This window comes from Taurulus bubalis (genome assembly GCF_910589615.1).
Source record: "Taurulus bubalis genome assembly, chromosome: 1".
Taxonomy (NCBI): Eukaryota; Metazoa; Chordata; class Actinopteri; order Perciformes; family Cottidae; genus Taurulus; species Taurulus bubalis.
Genome location: NC_136589.1, coordinates 35,936,853 through 35,962,852, shown reverse-complemented (window position 1 = coordinate 35,962,852; position 26,000 = coordinate 35,936,853). Strand labels below are relative to the sequence as shown.

The 26,000-nt window shown below is 41.4% G+C and overlaps 2 protein-coding genes across 2 annotated transcripts; one reads left to right on the top strand and one right to left on the bottom strand.

The window, feature by feature from the left end:
• Positions 1 to 1,472: 1,472 nt before the first annotated feature.
• Positions 1,473 to 16,653, top strand: LOC306740609 (epidermal growth factor receptor substrate 15-like 1; the record flags this gene model as incomplete). Its single annotated transcript, XM_079222828.1, has 24 exons — positions 1,473 to 1,499; positions 2,016 to 2,057; positions 2,202 to 2,291; positions 2,380 to 2,427; positions 2,522 to 2,617; positions 2,833 to 2,898; positions 2,978 to 3,103; positions 3,233 to 3,292; positions 3,400 to 3,666; positions 4,830 to 4,987; positions 5,278 to 5,443; positions 5,684 to 5,746; positions 7,051 to 7,136; positions 7,642 to 7,714; positions 7,936 to 8,097; positions 8,536 to 8,733; positions 9,270 to 9,434; positions 9,806 to 9,914; positions 10,215 to 10,354; positions 10,546 to 10,597; positions 11,934 to 12,019; positions 12,257 to 12,323; positions 13,738 to 13,874; positions 14,957 to 16,653. The coding sequence occupies 24 exons, from the start codon at positions 1,473 to 1,475 to the stop codon at positions 15,101 to 15,103; spliced, it is 2,631 nt and encodes an 876-aa protein (XP_079078954.1). The 3' UTR covers positions 15,104 to 16,653.
• Positions 16,654 to 17,825: 1,172 nt separating this feature from the next.
• On the bottom strand, positions 17,826 to 20,272 carry klf2b (Kruppel like factor 2b). The gene is made up of 3 exons (XM_079231248.1): positions 19,952 to 20,272; positions 18,779 to 19,685; positions 17,826 to 18,656 (listed from the first exon to the last, which is right to left on the bottom strand). Exons 1-3 carry the CDS (start codon positions 20,021 to 20,023, stop codon positions 18,481 to 18,483), a joined length of 1,155 nt encoding a protein of 384 aa, XP_079087374.1. The 5' UTR covers positions 20,024 to 20,272; the 3' UTR covers positions 17,826 to 18,480.
• Positions 20,273 to 26,000: the final 5,728 nt, after the last annotated feature.

Genomic DNA, 26,000 nt, shown 5'->3' with positions numbered 1-26,000 from the left:
ACAGAATAGAAAAAACTAACTTGAGACTGCAATTTTACAGATTTATAATCTAAATGTGTCCCACTGGGAAAATAAATTAATGGTAAAGGCATCTTTTCAACTTTAAGATTCTGTATGTGTGTGCGTGTGTGTTGGGGAGAAAATGCTGAAATGTGGGTATGGGTTCATAAGTTAAGTTTAATTTCCTCTAAAGTATTTGATAATTGTGAAAAGTGGAGAGGTTTCCATAGAGGTTTGTTCTGCTGCAAACTCCATTTAAGAAGATGTTCACGTCAACTTTTGACCTAAACCACATCAATTGCTATGTGACACATTTTAAATAGTAACTGATGATAACTTGACAGTTATTTTTGCAGAGGGAATGGCAAACCCCTCTGCTATGTCTGTCCAAAAGTATAGTGAAGCTATGAAGTGTAAACAATTAAGAATTACTACCACTTTTTTTGTTTTTGCTGTTTCCTTGGGCCGGATCAATTCGCCAAGGGGCCCTGGGGCAAAATGTAGATGTGACCCACAGATTCCTTGCACTCTCTTCAAACTGTATATGTGTTGTGCTGCCTCAAAGCAAACAATAGAGTGTGCAAGGCTAGTATATCATAATTAGAGCCACAGAAACCAGCCAGTACTTCTGCTGCTGAAACACTCCCAACTCCAGGTTTACCACATAAGTTAATTTGTGGAAATGTTATTAAACGCGACTATATTTGGGAATATTGACCTTATCAGAAAAATATCTACAAAATAAAATATTACAATATCACAATTTGATTTAGACACATGGACTCTAGACAAGGCAGGGCCTCACGATTTGGTAAAACTGCTGTTTATATTATGATAATATTATTCCAACACAAAATTGCAATATTAGTCACCACCTACAGTCTATGGTCACCACACACAGTGAACTGTAGAATGTATGTATCCTCTGTGAGATCTTTGTGTGTGTGTGTGTGTGTGTGTGTGTGTGTGTGTGTGTGTGTGTGTGTGTGTGTGTGTGTGTGTGTGTGTATGTGTGTGTGTGTGTGTGTGTGTGTGTTGAGACCAATATATATAACTAGGTTGCAAATAAACCACGAACATGAAATATCAGAGAAAATGAACAGCGTTAAATATGTCTGTATCAATAACCTCCTAGATCAAAGACACAGGTAAATATAACTAAATGTATGGTTTAAATGCACTTATACTTATACTGCCACCTACTGGTAGAAAGGGAAAACACTTTTACTCTGCGTCTCCCCATAAAGACTCTGCTCTGCGTTCACTCAAGAAACAGCACAATACGGTGGAAAAATACACGAGTTCTAACAGCAACAACTCTACACACACATGACTTTGATTAAACGATATTACTTGCAGAACCTACACGGACCGAGACGGTTCACCCACCGGAACCCGGGCCCATACGATCAGTCGCCGCTCGCGCCCGCTCGGTTAAGGGGCGGTTACGCACTCCCGAGACACCAGGAAATATGGCGGCGCTCATGACTCTCAGTCAGGTAACAACTCTCAATAGCTCAAGAAAAGTGTCAAATTTAATTATTCATTATATCAAGTGACAGTGACATTCGTTGTATGGCCGAACCACGTCACTACTCTATAATCTGTTGTGAATATCGTCCAAAGGAACCGTATTAGCAACCTGTCGTTGTCCCCTAAATTAACATGGTTAGCTAGGTTGAGTGTGGATAGCAAAGTTCCTGTACGTTTTAATCGAATAGGGAAGCTAACGTTCACGTTATTATTGCAAGGAAAGTGATACCGTTTGCGTGGAGGATGGTGCTGGTCAAGATCAAACGTGGCTAACTATTATTGTTAGCTAAATCTGAATCGTTAACGTTAGTTCGTCAGCTAACGTTAGCGATCAAATCTGTTTATCTACGTGTTACCTCTGACGGACAACTGAATGATATAGCTACAGTCTGCTAACGTCATGACACTTTTTTAAAAGCTTTTTAACAACTTAATTTAATGTATGTGCCATAGTTAAATGTCTATCCTGTCTGCTTCTCCAGTTATCAAGTGGAAACCCAGCCTATGAGAACTATTACAGACAGGTAAGGTCGAGGTTACTGCTTTGATTTCCACTTCAGAGCTTCTAGTTTTCATTCAGCTAAATATGATCTGTCATATTAAATCAATTGACGAATACAGTTATGTCTGCTGTGTTCACTTAGTATTTCGTTCTTTGTTCTTTGTAGCTTGATCCAGGAAACACAGGCAAAATATCAGCTGGAGATGCAGCTCAGTTCCTTAAGAAGTCAGGGCTGTCAGACAGCACATTGGGGAAGGTGGGTCACAACATCATGTACACTTAAAACACACTCAGAAATGTAAACAATATTATCTCAACTGTTTGTTTTTTGGTCTTATTTTTAGATTTGGGATTTGGCAGATTCAGAAAGAAAAGGCTATTTGGATCGACGGGTAAACCTGAATTTCTCTGTGATTTTGCTGTGACTGGTAAAGCTCATGTGTACATGAACCACCGGATTTGACTCACTTTCTTCCTCTTTGGTAGGGTTTCTTCATTGCTGTTAGACTTGTGGCTTCAGCACAGGGTGGAAATGATATCAGCCTTCATAATCTCAACCAGCACTTTGCAGCGCCCAAATTTGTAAGTGATTATGACTCTCCTGACGATCACAATATTCAGATATCTCCTAGGGAACACACTAAACCGGGAAAAGCTACTTTTATCGCTCGTGTGAGAAATGAATAGACATAATGTCTCAAAGTGATATTCTAAGGGTAGATTAGATCACTAACTGTATATGTTACTGTGTACCTGCTCTGCTTGTTTGTATCTTATCATCACTTCCTTTCTTACAGAAAGATGATAACAGCCCATTATTAAGCGTTTCAACGACGGCACCTGATTTACAGTGGGCAATTAGGGTGAGTTGATACATTCGTCAAGAGCATTCTTGAGAAAATTATGTTTGTCACCTAAACTTGTGTTTCTTTTCTTTTCTAGCCTGATGAAAAAGGGAAGTTTGAGGGCATCTTTGAGAGTCTGTGCCCTGTAAATGGTCTCCTCTCGGGTGATAAAGTCAGGCCAGTTTTAATAAACTCCAAGCTACCTCTGGATGCGTTAGGAAAGGTGAATTTCCATTTTTAGTTGGCGTGATGTAACACATGAGCCTATTGCAGTCTTCCCTGACATTTCAAGGTTAACAATTTAAAGAAACTAAAGCGTGCTCATTTCTGCATTTACGTAATGTATCTGTAGATTTGGGACCTAAGTGATGTGGACAAAGATGGACTGTTGGACAAAGATGAATTCACAGTGGTGAGCTGGTGCCTTTTGTTTACTTTAAATGTTTCTCCAGAGTAATTCTGGGAATATTTTTTAATTAAAATATATATTAATATATTATCTGATTTCCCATTTTGTAGGCAATGCATCTTGTGTATCGTGCCATGGAAAATGAGCCTGTCCCAACTACCATACCCACTTCCCTCATCCCGCCTTCTAAAAGGAAGAAGTCTGCAGGCGCACTGCCAGGTGCTGTGGCTGTGCTGCCTGCTCTCTCGGGTTTTACGACTGGCTTGACTCCTCTCAAACAGTCCCTGCGAAGCACTCCTCCTCTGGGCAATGCTACTCCCTTCAGTACCAGTACTGTCAACCTCTCTCCAAAACACTCCTTTAAATCCAGCTCACCGGTACGTCGCCTCACTTGCGTTTCTCTTGAGGTGTAGTGACTTATCACTGCATTGATTAGTCTGTAGGGCAGGAAGTGCTCTCTCCAAAAGCTGGGTGATATGTTTAAAATGAATATCACAATATTATGAGGAACACACATATTATATTGCTATGCATCAGCAAATTGAAACACGTAATCAACAATATACTGCATGACTATGATCTACTTTTCTTTATTGCATTAAACAACTCTTCATTCATGTAACATCAAAATATTAGTTTTTATTCACATTTTACTCTGAATAATTCTTTTATACAGCAAACTATAACAAACTATAACATGATGTGATCATATTTTCACTTATACTTCATGTACTCCAGTCAAGGGTTATCTTGGGATGCATTAGGATTTCACTTTCTAAATGGCTTTTAATGGCTATTTATTTTCAAATAGTATAAGATGAAAAACTCATTAAATCCTCTTGACAAAAATCCATACATTTAGTTTTCCTTGACCCTCTCTATGTAAGTGTCACAAGGGCAGAGCCTTAAAACCAGCATTTCATGTATTCATTATTTTCTTTTGCTAATGGGTGGACTGGTTTTGCCACATTGTTTTGAACATTGTGCACAGGCCAATGTGTTCCTCATTACCTTGTAATGGCTGCAGGGATTGTTTTGGAGTAACAGGTTTCCTTGAAAGGGAAAAGAAGCAAGACTCTGTTCACACTTGTACCGGGATCACCTGACTGTGATGACATTTGTTCCTGTTATGCCACTTCTCATTCATGTTCTTTTCTCCTTGTCAGTTGAATTGTCTTTTCCTCAGATTTCTATTTGGATTTAACTTACCCAAGGAAAATAATTAGTGTGCATACCAGATTTCTTAAAATGCAATTTTTGTTTATCCCTTGCATTGGCTGCAGTAGCTTGAATTTAAACTTGTATTTTACATGATTGTTTCACCTTTTAAGTTGATATAATAATTCATCATGCTATTTGTGGTAAACGCTTGGTAGAGATAACAGTACATTTTCATCCAGTATGTTTGGCAAGATTTACAGTATAGTTAATTTTTACTTTTAACCCAAATACTACATGTTGTTTCACCAAAAAAAAGGAAATTTTTGCAGACGTTGTCTCCATCTAAAATGCCATAAATATGGTCTTTTGTTCATTCCAGCCAGCGGTGACCTGGGTGGTACAGGTGGCTGACAGGGAGCGATATGATGAGATCTTCAAGCAAACAGACAGTGACAATGACGGCCTCGTTAATGGAACTGAGGTCATAGAGATTTTCATGCAGTCCAGTCTCTCCCAGACCATGCTGGCCCAGATTTGGTAAGACCATGGCTCAGAATATGCAGAGGTTTTCCTACTTTCACACACTAAATCATCCAACCTAACTCTATAGCTCCACCTGGTGGGCATATTGAGTCATTACAACTTCACCCAGAAGATACGGGCAATATAAGAGAAAAAATATTAAAGTGTGCTATACCAAGGTGTTGGAAACAGGCCTTTTAGAAGAAGGTAAGCTCACAGAACATTGTTATCAGAAGATGTTTGTTATCATTACTTAGGAAGAATGCAGTATCTTATCTTTTGAGTGACGCCTCTCCTTTCTGCAGGGGACTCGCTGACACTAAACTGACGGGCAAGCTGACCCGTGAGCAGTTCTCTTTGGCCATGTACCTGATCCAGCAGAAGGTCACTAAAGGTGTAGACCCTCCTTCCACTCTAACCCCAGACATGATTCCCCCATCAGAGAGGACTGCAGCTTCAGCAGCGGGCCCTGTGAGTCTGGACTTTAGCCCACTTTAACCACTGCTTCATCTTTTAATTGCCCTATTTATTGAAGTTCTTCCTGTCTTCTAAAGCTACTTATTTCTTGCATCAGTACCTCAAAAATCTTATGTTATCCTGCTACTATATTCATTTTAAATGCTGGGCTCCGCTTTCTGGCTTTTCAGCCTGTGCCTTGTTATTTTTTTTATGCTTTTGCTTTTTTGAGCTCTCTTCTATCCTGTCTAACAGATTTATGTGGGGCTTATGTCAGCTATGAGGCCTGAACATGCTGCAATACCTAACATGCGCAGAGTGAGTAGTTGAGCTTTGTTTCACAAGGTGGCGCTTTTGTTCTGCTTTTGTTTATTGTCCGTTTCAATCTGAAGCACTGGGTGCAGACAGGACCATGTTCGTCACTACTATTAGTTTCCCCAAATTATCCTCCCAACAAAGGGGAACATAGAATGTATTACATCTAGTTTACTCTTTTATATCTGTTATGCCTTGGATTTCCCCCAAATTTGAGCACTGCCACCTGCTGCAGTTTCATCATCATTGGTGTTCAAAGCAACCAATGTCAACTAACGTCCAGCCATAATATAGTGACTTAATAATGTATGTAAAACAAATAGTGTCACTCACTTTACTAGTTGTTTACAAAAATAGAATATCCAGGGCGACCAATGATTGAACAGGCATTTCATTTTTAAAGAAACATCCTAAATTGTTCGTAAGATGCGTTTGTAGAGGCACATTCTTACATTTTTGTATCAGACCATCAAAACAGAACACATCAGGCTGCATCCTTTATGCTGTTTAATAATAATAATACAAAACAACTCAGAAAAATTATTAAATAAATGTACAGTTGCATGATTGTTTTTCACAGTTATTGTTAATGGACACATGAATAAACATTTTGGATGAAGTGTTTTGGGTCATATTTAACTACAAAGTCAACAAGAACCACTAAGTAAATCTAATTGCGCTTGCGGCATTAAAAAAACTGGTCCTTTGTGTTGATCATGAACAGATTGATATCATAACAAACATAACAAATAGCTCTTTTACACAGATCACACAATTACAGTTTTTGAAGTTGAACATGAAACTGGGAAAAAGTTCTAGATTGGGGATTTAAGTGTAGCATATGTCTAAACCAAGAGGAGAGGATTCTGGGACACTGATTTGTCAAAGGCTTGCTAACACTGATATATAAGCCAGATTTCACTCGTCTTTTGTATTCTCTTGTCTGTGTGCATTTCTCCTCATTCATGTATTGTCTGGAACTACTAACCCCCCACCTCCCCAAGCTGTGAGGTTTTTGTATTTCCTTCCTGTGTCTTTTGTTTTGTTAGACGTATCCCCCCACACACACATACACACACACGCTCTGCGTACCATTCATGCCTCCCCCCCCCTGCGCTCTTTCTCCCTCCTTTTTGTCCCATTTCCCTATTTTTAATATACTCCCTCTTTTTTGTGTCCATTTTCCTTGTCCTACCTGCCCTTGTCACTCTTGTTGTCTTTGTTCTCACCTTCGCTTCCATCCGTCGTACTTTCTTACCCAACTTTTCTCTCTTCTCTCACTCGTCCGTCTCCATGTCTCGCCCCAGGACAGCACTAGCTCCACGGGATCGGCCGAGCTGACAGGCATCAAAGAGCTTGATGACCTCAGCCAGGAAATAGCTCAGCTGCAGAGGTGAGCCCCTGAGTAGCAGGAGGATAGCTTTGTTTCTCTTCCTCTGAGGAAAAGGAGGGTAGCTTGTAGGGGAGTGATGTTCAGGTTCAAAGCTCTTAAACTCTTAAATATTTGTTTTCTGGCAAATATAAGATGCTCTTATTAGATTGTTTTTATTCCAAGAGAGACTTGGCGAAGTGTCACCATGGAGTCTTGCTTGTGGCTTTTCAGAGAATATTTGACAGCCAGAGCTCTTCACTATCAAGTGGACTCAGAATACTGATCAAATTGTGGCGACCGATACCTCAACCTTTGCTGTTGCTCATGCAATTTACTAATGATTTTGCCACTCATTACCCTGTTAAGTAGGAAACGCCATCAGTCAAGACACCAGAATTATTTTCAAATGTCACAATTCCAAATTGACACAGTTTTGTCTTGTTGGGCTATACATTTTGCCAACATGGCTTTGTGAGGACACCATTTGTTACTTCACTTCCTCCTCTCCCCTGTCGTCTACCTACAGAGAGAAATTCATTCTGGAGCAAGAGATCAGAGAAAAGGAGGAAACCATCAGACAACAAAATGGTGAAGTTCAGGTAAGGCTGAGCCAAAATCATTTTCAAATTGTCTGTTGAACGGTAAAATCTCAGTGAAATAGTAAATGATGATTGACTAAAAGTCCATCTGGACAAAGTCTGGAAACAATACAAAGTTCAGGGGCTCAGAAAAAAGTTGGCATATGACGACTAACTGCCTGAAAATACATAGTGTAAGTAGAATCTGTAAACAAGGCAAATGAATCTCTTTGGACCCTCAGGACATGCAGAATGGATTGGACAGGGAGAGCAGCAGCCTGCAGGACCTGGACTCGCAGAAGCAAGATGCCCAGGAGCGCCTGGAGGAGATGGACCAGCAGCGCTCCAAGCTGGAGGGAATGCTCAACGACGTCAAGCAGAAGTGCCAGGAAGAGTCGCATATGGTGAGAGACTTGACTTATTAAAGCAGGAAATCTTGTGACATGCTTTGGTATTGTTGGGAGTATGATCCCAGAAGTCAATCAAACAAGGTCAGTTGAGGTCAAGGTTTGTTTCAAGGAAAATGCTGCACCTTATTACTTTCAACAAAATCATAGATAGTGATTTAAAATATGGTAGCTGTACTGTAGCTACTATGTATTTAACTTAGTTTATTGTTTGGAGGGAATAACATGCATATTAAGAGGCTAATTAAGTAAAACACTTAACCTTACTGTTATTTACTTTGCATCCCGCTGAGAACAAGCTCGGATCTTTCCTTCAAAGAAACCTAAGTCTGATTTGAAATCAGAAGCTTAGATTTACAGCTATTTAACTGTCACATAACTGATGATGTGACAAATGTCATATTGATTACCTATTTGTCTGCTTTCACCCTCCAGATTTCATCCCTGCAGAGCCAGATCCGCTCTCAGGAGAACGACCTCCAGAGCCAGGAGGATGAAATGAGCCGCACCAAGACGGACCTGGGCCGGCTGCAGGATGAGGAGGCCCTACTGGAGCAGAGTCTACTCTCTGGTCGGGTCCAGCTGGACAGCATCACTAAGTCTCTCAAAACCACTCAGGAAGAGATCAACCAGGTCAGTGCAGGCATATAATGATGTTCTGCCACTTATGGCCAATAATATCCAATCATAATACGGACTTCCGTGTGGGAGTAGAGCGGTTAGTTTGCTTATGCGCTATCTGTGGACTTTAGTCTTGTTTTGTGTTGCTGCCGATGGTTTTCATAACCCAGAGATCTCCCGCGGGGAAACATTACTTTTACTTTCATGACCTTTGTGCTAAAGTATTTTAGTTTTGATCATCTTAACCACTAACCACCATTTACATAACTTGCTAAATCAGGTGCATTACTCAATCTGCCGAAGACTTGACTTTTGAGGACCCAGTTGTTTGTTTGTTAGTGAAGGTATATCCATGACAGATTGGACTTCTGAAAAATAATCATAGTGGGGAAATATTTTTTTCCCTTTGAAATCACTTTTCTCTTTAAAAATGTGACTTGAAATCATAGTGGTTTATCCGTTTCTGCCAGGTGTGACGTTGCCAGTATTGAGTCTAAAATGAGACAGCAAAGAAACTCCAATTATTGGGTTTTATGGAATGTTTTTAGGCTCGCAGTAAGCTGTCGCTGATCCAGGATAGCCAAAAGGAGGTGACCAAGACCATTGAGCAGTACAACAGCGCTTTGAGCGACATCAACGGAGGAAACTTCAGCAACCTGCCGGACTTAAGTGAAGGGTTTGCTGAGAAGAAGAACGGAGGATTCAGAAGTATGGTGAGGAGATCATGAATATATCTTATTTTTTACTTTAAGAATATAGCCTATTTGTATCCTCAGTATTTGCCTTTCGTCCTTATGGGGAGTACTTTTCATATCACCAACTCCTGATGTGCCTGTTTCATGACTACTCAGCTGTCAGCGGAATGCAAATATACTCATGAAACCCTTTTTGTTTCCCAGTTTTGTAGTCCCAAAAGTCTTTTGTTGCTATATTTCCTTACCCTATGCCATATATGCTGTAACATGGTGACTAAAAAAAACAAAAAAAGATCAGTGTTTTTGCTTAATTGTGTGCCAACAGTCAAGACTTGATTGTTGATACACATGTTGATTTTCTATTTATTTTTTCTGAATTCATTTGTCAGGATGACTCCTTCAAATCAAAGTTAGCCATGTTCAACAAAAGCAGTGCTAAGGAGCCTTCAGCAGACCCCTTCCAGACAGAGGACCCCTTCAAGTCGGACCCTTTCCAAGGTTTGAATACTTTCTGGTATATCTTTTATTATTTTTTTCTGTATTTCTGAAAGGGTCATGGTTATCATCCCTGCTCTGTCAGCTCTAATCTGCAATAATGTGTTTGTGTGATTGAGCATTTCCACTAAATAACTGTAATGTACTTGATGCCAAGCTGTGGCGTTCCAATGAAAAGGAAATGTATGTTACAGCCGTTTTCATACTGTGGAAAACATCAATGATTATTTCTTCTTTAGAGGCTGAAGGCGATTGAAGTCCATAGCCGGTTGTTCCCTTCTTACTGTCTTGTTCGTTTCCTAGATCCATTTGGAGGAGATCCTTTCAGAGAAAACGACCCCTTCAAAGGCACCTCATCTGAAGATTTTTTTAAGAAAACCGACAAATCGAACCTGTTTGGCTCCTCAGAGCCCTTCGGTAGAAGACCCACACCACCGGCCAAGGTAACAAACACCACCTTCTTTTTTACCACTCAAAGGATGTTTGTTGATCATGGCTCTTTTGTAGGCAATGTGAGAAAACCAATGCTCTTTTGTCAAAAAATTCAAAATGAAGTTCCCTTTTTGATGTTTGATGAAATGCTTCAGAATAGCTTACTTACTGTATATGTGCTTTGCTTCCTTGTTTTTCTTAGCCAAGTGCTCACAGCAGTGGGGACCGTTTCACATCACACAGCCCAAAACCAGGTACGTTGCTGCTCTCAAGCATCGATCAGAGCATAGAGAGAGATTTTACCCTGGGTCTTCTCAGCTGTAAATGTAAAGATTGACCTGAGGTAGCATTTGTTTGTGCCAAAACATGTAATTGTTTCTGGACTGCCATTGCAAAGTCATAACGTTTCTCAGTTTAGCTCTAATTGTTTGTCCAGATTTATATTATAGTACATACTTTTGCTCACTAAATTAAGACTGGCTAAGATTCAATGCCTTTATTTGTTCTTGTCTGTCCTTTTGAAGATGTAGATTTTCCTTCTTTCTTATTGCAGTTAGGACGGTGAGGCCCAGTTAACCGTACTGAACATCGGCTTATTGACATTTTGTCAAAAGCACAAATGCATTGTCGTCTCTGTACTAAATAAGTGCAGATTTCCCAGAACGTGACACTGAACTCTATTACCTGAAGAACGTTTTAGTTGTGGAACAAGTCTCAAAGACTCATTCTTTGCCGCTCTGGGTGACGTGTTGGATTTAGATTTTATTTTTGGGGCGCATTAGGGGCAAACAATTTTTACTCACTGTGGCTTCAATTTTTCCTGTGGTTCAGGGCTATTTTTAGTCCAGTACCTACGCATTTAACTACTGGCCAACTAAAAATACTCCCCCTACCCTGGAAAAACAGGAGGCTCGCAGGAGCCAAACATAACAGAAACTCTGACTGCTGGTCCTTCTCTACTAGAATACACTGCCACTCCTTTAACCAGTTCTCTACTGCCTCTGTCCTGTCTTTATATCTGCTGCTATTGAACTGCTTTGCCTCATTCGCTACGGAAGTTGTTTTAAGTTAGTGGCTAACTCTGGTCGATGCTCTGCCATGCTGCACACCTTCAGAAGAACACAGAGGCATCTGTAGACCTGAGCTGAGTTACTGTGCGTTTTAAAAAAAAAAAAACACTGCCTACTTCACATGAATGGGGGTCTCTTGTGGTTGTACACTCACAACAAACATATTCTATTACAATATTTAGTTTTTCCACTGTAACCATCTGCAGTTTGCTGTTTTTATCGTTAAGCGGCATACCACTGAGCTTCAAAACAACCTAGGCACAGTTATGGTTAACAGTGCACCAACTGACGCCTTTAATTATCTGATCAAATGCACACGTCAGGTTAAACAAAACCTCTGCTTTCCAGGTTTTTTGTGAAATGTCATGGAAAATGAAACGGCCATGTCACATTCCCCTCTCAGAAAATAGCATGCAGGACCTTTCAGAATAAGCAAGATGCAGGGATGATTTTAGAATGTGTGGTTTCATTATAGTTTCTGTCCTTTTCTGTAATGCATCTCAATGTACTCTTGTCCCAGATGGATTTGGGACAGTGGACCCCTTCGGAAGCAACTCTTTTGGTAGCAAGGGGAGTGGATTTGCTGACTTTAGTCAGATGTCAAAGGTAAGCTCTGGAGACTCTTGGAGTTATGAATCAGTTGCCCCATAAAGCATCGTTTTCCATTCCGCTGTAGAAAGCTATGTTGTTAATTTTACTCTCATGATTGATTTCTATTTTTCTGCTAATTTATCACATTCATGAAGTCTTTCTGGTACAAGGCCAAAGGCATTACATTTGGGCTGACATTTCTGTTAGATTCATCATTTAGATTTTTTTGTCTTTTCCCTTGTGTGTGAACAGAAGTCGGACAACCCTGTCCTCCCGTCAAAGAAAAATGTGCCTAACCGGCCTGCACCTCCCTCTTATGGTAAGGTGTGTGCGTGTGTGCTTGAGTAGGCTTGAACTTTACTGTGCTTATGGCTTATTTTTAATAGCTCAGTGCCGTTCATATTTATCATTATTTCATGTTGGTTAAAAATACGAGTTGTGACTACCCTGTATTGAAATCAATACACTTCATCATGCCAATGTTAATCACAAGGTTGGTGGTTCAATCCCCGGCTCCTCCTGTGTCTTTGAGCTGGACACTGAATCCCAAGTCTACTCCTAAATGCTTAGGATGGCTTAAATGCAGATGTCAAATTCAATGTCTGTGATGTAAAAATTAAGTTGTTTTTCAAGAACTTCCATTAGATATTTACCACTTTTGATGGTTTGTGGCAGCAATGTTTTTGCAGTGCTCATTGTAATTCACTGTTTTCCTCTCCAAAAAAAACACAACAACTTCCCTGTTGAGCTGCGAGGGTCTAGAGAAAGCAGCTTCTTCTTTTTAAGTTGTAAACAGGAAAGCTGTTTGTAGAGGTATGGTACTATGATTTTGCAGCGTGATGAGCCGTTGTTAATGTTATTATGACAACAAGGGTGAAAGAGCTAGTGTTAAGTTAACCTTGTAAATCTTGACATAAGATTGAGAGCTACTTTTCAATGGCGTTTGGATTAATTTAGCCTCATGCTTCATCTTCTTTTTATTTTTTTGCGTGTGTCTTAAGTCACACACTATCCACAGGCCATGCCCACCAGCACATGCCCTTCCGCTGTGACCTTGCACTTATTCCTTTAGCAGAAGCCACAGCGTGAGAAAATTGGTGTTCCCCTTTGCTTTACCACACACAGAAGGGTAGAGATGAGTAACTGCATTTAGCCAGCAAAGCTAGCCCCGGAAATGTACCACATGAGTGATGGAGAAGTGAAAACCCTACATGTAGTTTGGTTATTTAAAGCTGGAATTGCTGCTGTTGATCTTTATATGATAACGGAGTACCAGTATTTGTTTTCTTAAAGTTCTTCAATCCGCAGGTGCAGCCTTTTTCGCATTGGTGCACAAAGTTTGAGAGATGAATAATCAGGGCCACATTATAGAAACACCATTATAGGAAATGTGTCTCAAGCTTACAGCAGACAAGGGTGTGTCAGTCTTGTGCAATTATGTGTTCCATAAAAGGGACACTGTGCTTGTTAAGCTTCAATGCACCAGTGAGCCTCACTCAAATGCGGTTAACACCTTTGTTTGAACCAATATATCTCTCCCCTGGGTGACTACTCTGCATGGCATGAGCTTCAAGCTGTTGGCTTCCTGTGAAAAATGAAGCAACACAATATTGCACATTAGTCTTAAGGTGTGAGCTTGTTTTCCCAAGGAGGCTACCTGTTAGCTTCTGAAGGCACTAAAGTGTGTTGTCTAACATGGATTTCGTGTTTATTTGAATGTCTTCCTTCTCCAGGAGGTACGCTCAGTTTGACTGCATCACAGCCGTTCCAGAGCGTTTGCTCCACAGCAGACAGTAAAGACTCTTTTGTTACGACACACTCAAGTAAAGCATCAAAAGACTGTGCCTTGGGTTTGGCAGATTTTGGCTCTGTAAGTGGAGTCTACTTAGAGTTTTCTGATGGGTCAGGTGTCCTTGTCTGCATGAGCTGCTGATCTCATGATCGCCCCCTTCAGATTTTCGAGCTGAAGGCTCAGAGGTGTCAGCTCTCTGTTACTGGCCCTCATTCTGTTAACTCTCCATCACACAGTGACATTAGCAAGCAATCCTCCGTGCTTATTGGCTGTTGACTCTAACAACTGATGAAACATCTGCATGACTGACTTGGAAAGTCCTCGTACTTGTGTCTATCAAGTCGATTGTTAAGTCGGGCTGGTAAAGGGGCGTTTGCATGCTTGCTGTCGTCTCTGGCTTCAGTTTTTGACAGGATGTCAAGATTTATACAGTTTTAATCAGCGAGTCAGTGAACTTGCCTGGTCAGGTAGCACTTGAGGAGCATTTTTTTCAAGTCTTGAAGTACAAGCTAAAGGCTTTATTGCTGCCAAAGCATGATGTGCCTCAAAGGAGAGCAAGTAAATCTACCTCTTTGTCCTCCTCCTTCCGCTTCTTTGCCATCATGTATAGCCTAACGGCTGTGCATGCTCTCATGTACAAAGAAGATGCATGGCAGGTTTTTTGTGTCTGGTTTGTATCGCTTGACTTGACAATAACAGCATGACAGTTGTGAACGGAATTTGTGGTTGTTTTTTTATATCGAGCTCTGTATTGTAACTTTTGCAGGATCTGAATGTATCAAGGTAAGACTATGCAAGGGTGTAGTGGTCAACCTTTTGCATGTGAAAAACCTGTCCGCACTGCGTAATCTGAATTTATGGCACTAGTATGTCACTGTGTTGTGTAAAAAGCTTTTAGTGTTGCTTTCTTAGCCATCCAAGTGAACTCTAAACGTCTGTAGTTCTGCAGTTATTTTCTCTCCCTGCTATCTATCAAATCATTTCAAGCGTGTTTGGCGTAGCTTTTGACGTTGTGCCTAGTAAGAAGCATTTGATTTCAAATTTGCATCCACTGTTTTGCTTTTTGCCACGTGACTTCTCTCTATGTATGTTGACATTTCAGCCTGCATCTTTGCATTTTTTTTTTATGTCCACGTCTAACGTTTGCTTCTTTGCTCTAGTTTGGAAGTGAAAACCAGCAGCTGGAGTGGGTCAAACAGGAGAGCGAGCGTGAGGAGCAGGAGAGGCTGCGGAGGCTGCGGCTCCAGGAGCAGCAGGACCTGGAGCTGGCGATCGCTCTCAGCAGGGCCGACATGCCCAGCGCCTGACCGGCTATGCGCAACCACATCCTTTTTGACCTCTTCCTTCTGCCTTACAGTCCTCCGTCCGCAGGCTCATGACAACTGCACCAACACTGGCCGTCATGACTAGCAGCCCCTGTTACCAATTTGTGTAAGAGACCAGTGTTTCTCCAGCCATGGCTGGACTCGCATCAAAAGACTCTACATTTAGCAACCAGTTACGGTTCATTGCTCCCAAACTACTTGGCAACTGTAATCAAAGACAATACGGAGCCACTTGATTCAAACCCGGCTTCATCCTGCAAGAACATAGCGATTTAACGCAACTCAAACCAGCAGGCTACTCCACTACAACCTACATCTAGCTCCATGTCTTGTTATGGCTAATCACCCTGCCTTATCCAAAAGCCTTTCTGTTGCAAGAAAAAAATAACCTTTTAAAGAATATTTTACTGTTTTATTTATATACAAAAGCAATGAATCTTTGGTGTATGAAGAACTCGTTAAATGCACTGTATGACAAGTTTTTCTTTATAGAACCTAGAAAAACAACTGAATTGAAAGTCAAACCAGATGTGTTAACCTCTCTTGTGGCTTACGATTGGTTTGTCCAATTTCAGATGTATTCTCTTTTTTTTAATTTTTTTTTTTTAAGAAACTTCATCTACTGTAAATATTGTTGGATGGTGGTTTTATCCCCTAGAATAGGCCACATTTAAAAACAACCCTGTCCTAAATTCTGGAGCTTTGTGATGTGATCACCTATAACATGCTTCTAGTTTTTTTTGGGGGGGTGTTTTTTGCCATTTATGCCTGCATACATGACCTTTAAAATACAAGGATGGAAGACATTTGTTGATGAAATCAAACCTTTAACTGGGATCTACATGTCAAAGTAGACATATGATGTTTAGGAATCCCTAACAAGCATTTAGACGTAACATAGTGTTGGTTAAATATAGTTTAGCATCTTGCATTCACAATTAAGATGCTTGCGATCATCATTGAGGTCTTCCTTTCTTATGAACAAATCCACCTGATGTCAACAGCCTGTGCTTGTCGGATGGCTTGTCATTGGTTGCCTTGTTGTGACGCTCAAACAACTTGCCCTCCCATACAACTAAGAGCCTCTATAAAATGGAAGTAGTGTAAATCTACATTGTTTGTACTGGTGCTGTTACATTTAGTTGTATTCTTCCTACTGCTTCACACTACCACTGATGCACAAGGTCATCTGCTTCCAATGTTATCCTTTTCTTTTAACACTCAAATCAACTATTGCATCTTTTTTTCTGTGGATTTTCTTCCCCCTCATTTTATTAATGTCTTATACTCCAGTTGGAGGACATTTGTTTAAATGACTTAAAATAATGCATCCTTGTAATTATATTACACTAATCAGGTTTATTCGGCACATAATGTATGCACTGTATATTCCAAACCTTACTGGACATGTACAGAGTGAAGGCGCCTTATTTATCAACATATCAACATTGTAATGTTAAACGGTATGTATGTGATTATAAAAATAAATCACTGTAATGACTTTGAATTGAATAAAGGTGATTTTTTTTTTTTAACATTCCTGGAACACAGTGAGTGTCATCTTTCTTTTTAAATCAGGTAGTGTGGCAACACCAGAAAGATGTGAGCTACACGTCACTGACGGCAGGTCATACTGTATATGTTATGTAAAAGCAAATCAGCGATAATTGGAGATGTTGTGTACTCTACAGTAGGTGGCCTCGAGGAACAGCAGCTCCGACATGTTATTAAGGAAGACAACTCTGTTCTGAGGTCTTAATCTTATGCTTTGATAAATTGTACAGTATATATTTATACTGACATGAATACAAGTTAGTGTGTATATCTTGCATCAATATTGTGGTGGAAAAGATGAAATGAGAGTGATACATTTGCATCTCCCACTGCAGATATGTTTAACCTTATGTGTACTTCCTCTTTTTAATACATTCTAGTAAAGGGTTCAACAACACATCTAAGTCACTTTCTGTGTGTACATTGTGTTCTGGATGAACTGAAGAGATAATACAACTTTTGAGGAAGGGTGGGGTTTTTATCACGTTTATTTTCAAGTTTGAAAATTCTCATACAGAGATTCTCGTACTGCGTCAATTATTCAAAGAATAATGTTAAATATTGATCTACTTTTCAAAATGCCATCTGGCTTTGATGCATCTACTCAATGCAGCCTTTGATGCGGGAGAGACAAATGCTCACTGACACCATGCAGACATGATTTGCACGGACTCGGATACTTTAAAACTGTGCACAGTGACTGTGTAATTGTAGTATTAAGGCCCTTTGATGTCCTACTATAATTTCTACCCATCAGAAAGGGAGTCTAAGGGCTCCCTGATGAGGGCTTGCTGTGCCCCTCTGTCCAGACGGTTCCTGGCTCACTCTGTAATTATGGAAATGGAGTGTTTATATTTATAGGATAAGCCCACAAGCGGCTGCCCTTCTGTGTCTTGCAGCTGCAACACATCACAGTGGAAATCAAGTGCCCTTGTTTTAAAATTAAAGTGGGTATACAATGGCAACATGTATAACCTATTTAGTGTAACTGATCTGATGGTCTGCAGGCCTGCTGCTCCGACTTAGACTGGTTGTAAACACAGTATGAAACCTGTCTGGGTGGATGTGGTTCATTGAACTAAATGTGTGAACAAGATGTATCTAAAGTACCGGCATGAAAAGTAAAGAGCTCCCCAGTCAAATGTTCAATTTCATTGTTTTTAATCTTTACAATAAATATACATTTTACAGTATAAAACCATGTACATATTTATATAAATTTAAGTGAAAAATAATGCACAGGACATCAAGCCCTGATAGCGAACAGAGGGGCTGGATCCAAGAGTTTCACACAAGAGAAGACAACAGCGACTCCAAATAGGAATGATCAATACAATAAAGCAGTTCAGGCCGTTCAGACATTGAGGCAGTTTAAATAAAACATTGTCTCTGCACATGTTAGGCAACAATGTGCATTTCACCCCTGTCAATAAGAACATGTACTGTTTCGTGGCCATGTCGTTCTATCACTAAGAGTTTTACAGTAGCAAAGTCATAGAAAGGCACTTTTGTGTCAAACACAGCGTTCCAGTTCTGTCAAAGGAGAGTATATATACAGGGCCAGCCCCTTCCTGGTCTGCCTGTTCTAAAGCAAACAAAGCTTTTCTAAAGCTTTTATTGAACCAAAGTAGTACCAGCTACATTATTAGAATATAAAACCACTACAACTTTTTCATTCAATATTACATATAAAAAGACTTTGGTCATTTTGGACAACAATTTAAATAAAAAAATACATCAGTTGAATCACAATAGAAAAGAAAACAACACAACCCCCCTCTTCCCAAGTCCTTATGAGAGCACCTTCACATGTGTCTCTTCATGTGAAGTGCCAGGTGGTCAGACCTGGAGAAGGCGCGTTCACACAGGTGACACTGGAAGGGCCTGTGTCCGGTGTGTTTGCGGAAATGACGGGTCAGCTCATCGGAGCGGGCGAACTTCCATCCACAGCCTTCCCAGCTGCAGTGGTACGGCTTCTCACCTGCGTAGACAATACACATAGGAGATTAATAGTGAAAAGGGAGACGTGGTTTTGAGCTATATAGACATGTGCGTAATTGCGCATAGTCATATTTCTCATGATGGATATGGGCTCAGACTTACCAGTGTGAGTTCGGAGATGTGCCTTCAGGTGTGAGCTCTTGGTGTAGGTTTTTCCACATCCAGCATAGCTGCAGGTGTGACTCGCCGTGCGCTTCCGTGGCCATGTGCGTCTCCCTCTCTTGGGTTTGGACTCCAGCAGCTCGAGGGGAGAGGAGGGCGGTGTGAGCATCACCCTCTGCGCGCCTGGCTGCAGGCTGAGACCTTCATCGTACATGCCAAAGGCAGTATGCGGAGCGTGGTAGGACATTTGCATCTGGGGAACCTGAGGGTGGTGCGGGAAAGCCGCCTGTGTGTGATACTTCTGTGAGTAGTTCATGGGCTGGCACATATGTGCCTGGCAGTCCGAAGCTCCCTGGTCGTCGGGGCTGAGAGGCGGGGTCATGTTGCTGGCTGCCCGCGGGGAGATGGCCACTCGGGGCTGCTCGAAGGACATCATGCACGAAACGTTCCCTTCTTGCTTGATTTTGCTGCAGCTTTGGGGCACCATGCCCAAAACGGGGCCGTAGCCGTCCATGGGTGGCTCCACTTTGATCTCCTGGCGAGGAAAATGCGCCGTGTTGACGTAAAATCTCCCCTGAACGCATTGGTTGCGCGTAATGCCATAGTTGGTTCCTTCGGAGCGGAGCAGCTCTGTCATGAGGCTCGCGCCGTACGGTGGCGGCGGGGAGCGGTGGTCCTCCGCTGCGTAGGATGGCACAGAGGTGCCCGTCGTGTACATGCTGAGATCGGCTGTGCCCACAAACTCCGCCGCGCTGTCTGAGCCAGTTGTGTTGGCGAGAATAAAATCCAGATCCAAGTAATTACTCAGATCCTCGTCGTCCCTTTTGCTGTGATTGTCCAGGTTGTGTACCATTTCAAGCATGGAGCAGCTGGCGGAGACGAGTTTGTCCGTGTCTCCTTTCCACCTCTGAAAGAAGAAATATATATTTTTTAGATGTGATGTTTCTGTGAAATAAAATACTGTTTATTGCATGCGATATCCAACTGGAGAAGTAAATCAACCCAGTAATGAGTTTTCTTTTCATAAAATAATATATTTTCTCAAAGCATATATGTTATTTACAACGGCTTACCAATATATTAATACAAAACGGGTGAAACAAAGTGACATACAATATAACTCAAACCTATGCACAGATTTTGAAACACAATATAATATCATTTTTAACTTACGTTTTCCCATGTTTTTTCTCTTTGGTTTGAGAATGTCGAAAAGGACGGCAGCATCACTCCGGTTAAGGCCATCGTTTGGTGAAATAATAACTATATCTCTTGTCAAAGTCGCGTTGAGCGCCGCACCAGATATTGTGCGCCTATTTCACTGTCGCTCTCCACAGCTGCGCTCCAAAGACATGAACGAGTGTAAAAGTGGAAGGAGGTCCTCCAAACTTTATAAGTCTCTAACCCGAGTGCGCCTGGCCAATTGTGAGAGCTCAGGAAACAACGTAAAGTTTGGTAAATTTAGCTCTTTATAAAGCGGTTCATGCAGGCAGCGGGGCTCAGTGCTCCATATGACAGTGAACGCAGCGCAGAGGAGCCTATAAAGTGGAGCACCTCCCCCGCACACTGACGCAGGCACTCACCAGACCGGCCCCCTGAGCTGGAGATTGGAAAAAGGTTGTAGGCAAATTACAAACATGAGCAATATAGCAACCATAGATACTTACGTAATAAGCTGAAAAGAACAAGTCTAATGACTTAAATTGATTGGAGGCCAAACCGCACCAACAACTTAGTATTACAGACTGTCAGTACTTCAGTTAATTATCACAACAACAAACGAGATATTGCTTTTTTGATGAACAGTAATACAAACATAATTAGACTCAGAGGAGTGGGTTAAAACGTTAAAAGGAAAAACACAGAACTAAGATTATTTTTGTAATAAAATGCAGGCAATGGATATCATTGCACAAGCGTTTAATAGCGCTTGAAACGTAACACACAAACACATCCCAAAACATCAAAGGGTATGCAGCTTATTGGATCCGACAATATATTTGTACTTTTCCATGTGACTGCGTCATCTATTATCAAACTCATTAAAAACTCTGAAATATATACCGTACTCCCTTTGTGTTTTAAAAACTCGTTTTCAGAGAATAATGCAATATACTTTATGAAAAGATCAAGATATTCTGCCTCCACCTGTTTGGCGCGTCTCGCTCCCGGCTCATTATCATTAAGGGAAGACGGTTTTGTTCTCTCACAGCAGGCTTGTCCAAACAGGCGCCAGGGTCGTCTGAAACGGTTTTCACGGCGTTTTAATGCTCTAACCACTCATGATGTAAACATGATTTAAAGGGTAACGTCCTGTTGTTTTATCCATTCAGATGTAAATGACGGACGAGGGGGCTGCAGTGTCGATTGGAGTCAAATTTGCATCACAACTCTGGCGGGCTTGTTGCTGTTTCTGTTGAGAGATCTGGTTTCTGACACGAAGACAGTGGGATTGTTTTCTCAGCAGGATTCCTCTGGCTCCAGAGGTTATTAGGCCAACTGTAACTCTGCTCTATATTATTTGCATCAATCCTGAAATAGCCAAAATATTAATGTATCATTAATATATAGTGTTTCTTAATGAAAAATCACTGCAATGTATGCATAACATCCCAAATAAATAAGAACATGTTAAATAAGAAATAAAGGGACCATGCGATTGTGACACATTCATTTGTGTTGTATTAATCTTTAACAGTGGTGGAAGAAGTATTTATTAAACATATTCCAGAATAAGTAGAGGATTACGATTTTCACTTGTATTATCAACAAAATGTAGTTAGTCAAAAAGTAAATGAGGTCATATTGCAGGCAGATTGGCACTTTCAGCACTATATTTGTATATTCTATAATTGGATCAGTGGTGCAGTCACCTATAAGCAGCCATTTATCTCATTTAGATTGTTATAGGTAGCATGATAGTTTAATTTACTTCATAAATCATATGTTAATGTCCCTAACAAGTAGTCTAAAATTTACAATAATGACCTCTTATGTAAATGGTAAATGGACTGTTCTTGCATAGCGCTTTTCTAGTTTTCCGAGGTCGGCTCAAAGTGCTATAACACTACATGTCATCGTCATCATTCACACACTGATGGCTGGGGCTACCGTGCAAGGTGCCACCTGCCCATCAGCTAATCATTCACACCCATTCAATTTAGAGCAATTTGGAGTTAAGTGTCTGGTCCAAGGACACATCGACATGGACTGGAGAAGCTGAGGAATCGAGCCGCCAATCAGTCTCACTAAAGGACGACTGTGCTCTACCACTGAGCCACAGTTGCCTTGTAGTGCACCTACCGGAAAAAGGCTCTCCCACCCACAACCTCACTATTACCTTCAACAACTCACTGTTGGCACCGACCCCGACTGCCAGGAATCTCGGTGTGACACTCAACAGTCAACTCTCCCTGACTGGCGACATCACCGCAACAACACGTTCCTGTAGATTCATAGTGTACAACATCAGGAGAATACGTCCCCTTCACACCCAGAAGGCAGCACAGGTTCTTGTACAGGCTCTGATCATCTCACGCCTACACTACTGTAACTCCCTCCTGGCAGGTCTACCTGCTAGTGCCATCCGACCTCTGCAGCTCATCCAGAATGCAGCATCTCGACTGGTCTTTAACCTCCCGAAATTCACCCACACTGCTCCACTCCTCCGCGCCCTCCACTGGTTACCGGTGGTCGCCCGCATCCGCTTCAAAACATTGGTACTTGCGTACCGTGCTACGAACAGATAGGGTCCTATCTACATCCAGGACATGGTAAAACCGTACACCCCAGCCCGTTTGCTCCGCTCGGCTTCTGCCAATTGGCTTGCAGCTCCGTCACTGCGCGCTAAACACTCAACAAAGTCACGACTGTTTGCTGTCCTGGCTCCTCAATGGTGGAATGAGCTCCCCATTGACATCAGGACAGCAGAAAGTCTCTACATTTTCTGTCGCAAACTAAAAACACATCTTTTTTCGACTACACCTTGAATAAGGAAGGTAGCGCCGTAGTAGCACTTTAGTAGCATTTAGATGGCATTACTGATAGCACTTGTAGTTTCTTGATTCTTGTTGTTCTGAGTTTGTACTCATGGTGGAATTGCACTTATTGTAAGTCGCTTTGGATAAAAGCGTCAGCTAAATTTAATGTAATGTAATGTAAATGTAATAAGTGGTAAAAAAAAGTACAAGTTAAGTGTAAGTACCAGAATTGTACTTTCCACTTCTATGTGCTGTATGTAACTACACATACCATACTTTAATCCAAACCCCTGGAGAGGGAAACACTCTCTTTCTGTAACAGGTGCAGACACACATGTGTCACAATCACATGTGTGTCTGTGGTCTCTTTATTCAAATTCCATAATTTGCAAACACTCAGTTAAAAGAAAATGACATACAGAAAGGCATAAAAGTGTTCAGTTTGATGATGATCTGAGCAAACACAGAACAACTGAGTTCAGATCCTCATGGCAGACACATCACCTTTCATCAAGCTGTCATATCCACCATCACCAGAAAACTCTGTCAGTGCAGCTGTGATGTTTCCACATCCTGATCCCTGATCTGTGCTTGTGTGTTCAGTGGAAAGTGCGTCACACGGCAGGCGTCCAGTAAAGGCCGGAGAGGAAGAGGCCGGCCTGATGTCTGAACCCCTGACCGCTGATTCTAACCTCGGCTCTGTGCAGCAGTCCTCTGCTCTGCTACCAGTGAGAGTGCTTTCACTCTCACTTCCCCTCTTACTCAGCTACCATTAACGCTTTGTAATACTCCAAAGTTTCAATTTTAGGACATTCATCCACGGCCTTCCTCTATGTTCATGTTCATGTTTACCTGCATCCTTTATGGAGGTCATGTTAGAGGTTGTCGCCTAGAGCATATTAGTGGCTGATTGACCTTCAATATTATCTTGTGTCTGTGCGATTTGCAAAATTTACTTTTCATGACCTCAATGATTCTGTTTGGTTCAGTGCCTTGCTTCAAGGAATAGTTTGACATGTTTAGAAATACATTTGCTCCCATGCTCAGAGTTAGATGAGAGGATCAATACCGTTCTCATATCTTTGTGTTCAATATGATACTACAACCTGAAACCAGTTAGCTTACTTTAGCACAAAGGCTGGAGACAGAGGCCAGGCTCTGTCAAACCAACGGTAAACCGCCTCACAGCTCACTAATTAGCATGTTGTATTTTGTTTGTTTAATCTGTATAAATGAACAAACAAACAAAAAGGGAGACAATGACAATTTGTGGTTTTATGGGAGGGGACGGGCGCAGTATCAACAAAAATTGTAGCAGGAATGAAATCAAATAAGTGCCTTTTCCAAAATGCCCAACTACTCTTCAAGGACTCTTCCAGAAAACTGAAAAAAACGTCACTTGAGGCTGAATTCATGTGAAACTGCACACAGCGGTCCCTGCTCTGTTACGTGCAGCAAAGGGATGAGCAAGGCAAAAAAGAAAGCTGCAGTTGGCAAGTCTGGTGTTTCACTGGAAGGGGTGCACAATAATTCGCATGACGTTTAAGAGACAGGTTTGTATTTCATGCTGATCCGTCACTTCCTGTGGAGAAGTGTACGTACCAAATGAGAGAATTTCATTTGGGCGACTTGGGCGAGGATACAGGGCCTCACATACAATGGGTGGGACTGCAGCAGCCCACATGAAAAACATGTCTCAGTCGAGGTTTCAGTTAAAGAGATTTGTAAGAAGTTCATAAAGAAGTGGGACTTAATTGCTCCCTGTAGGGAAACTCTCCTTTACAGAGAGGTCAGAGATCAAATATTGGACAAACACCTTGGAGCTTGCAGGGATTCAGTGTCCTGTTCATATTCTAGACCCTGTGTCCTTTCGTCAAAACACTGTCTCCCAACCTGCAGCCCGGCTAGATTTCCCCGCAGAAGAGGAACCACTGAAATCATCGAGCGTTGAATGTGGATGAACAACATTTCCACAGAAGCCTGTGAAAAATATTTTTTTCCCTGAATTGACATTTACACAATGGTTTTACCATTGGGCAACCCGCATTGTCATTTCACAATTGAAAAGATTGTACTGCTGGTGTTAAGTATGCAGTTCATTTACCAAGTTATCAACAAGTTGTCAAGTTGTTAAGAAGACATGCAGACACGTTCCTGCAGAGTTGACAGCTCGACTACTTATTTAGAATATTCTGTTTTCTTAATGTGCTTGCACTTACAAAACACTTTGTCATGTACAGCTTTGACAGTTATGTTGAGAATTTTAGGCTTTTGTCTTCTGTTTTCATTCAGGATCAGTTCTGTAAATGTGGAAAAAAAGGACAAACTATTTACAAACATAACTCAATCCCGCCTCAACCAAACAGAAAAAACATTGCTCACCGAAAATACAAAGTGGCTTCCTAGAAAGAAAGTAATACAAAGAAAAAGTACAAAAGCGTAACTCGTTCATGGAAATCCACGTGCTTCCACCTCATAAGCATTTATACAATAAATATATATGCCTCACTTGAGGCCAATCCTTCAGAAGACCTTACAGTCTCCTAAAATATGAAGTCATGGACAAAAAAACAAACTGTGACGTATATTTGCTCCCAAAAGACTGCACAAAGGGTGGGTTACACGGCTCGTCATATAGATGTGTATCATATTCTCCACGTTGAAACCTCATGTTGTCACATACAAGTTGTTATTCGGTTATTCAATCAGTGACATGAATACTGGCATTCATTACGTCTTTGTCAGGTTTGTAAGTGTTCCGTCACTGCGGTGAGGATTTGGATACATCAGCTCTGCCTCATGTGGCATACTCCATTAACTTCCATGGAAAAACAGTGTGTAAGTGTGAGAGTTAGTGCTGGACCTGCATGGGACGTCCTGACAGAGCGAGAGTCAGTGAGAGTTTAAGAGTGAGTGGGATCCTGCTCCGGGCTTATATAGCCCAGTTATTTTTAACCGCCCACCCCTTGCTTATTACAGAGTTTCCCCCCGGACCACTCAGGAAGCACGTTTGGATCCTTTTCCTGCTCACACGCGGCCAGATTCAAACAGAATCAAAGAATGATTGCATTGAGGCTCTCCATCCCCCCTGTTGGAAAAAGAACGGGGGAGGGAGGACGAGGGGGGAGAGAAATGTTCAGCAGAAAAGGTTGGCACGCGCCAACGGCATGACATTCAAAGAGCGAGCTCTGGTCCTGCTCCAATTTCAGAAACCCTCAAACATTTGTTAAAAAAACAGCACA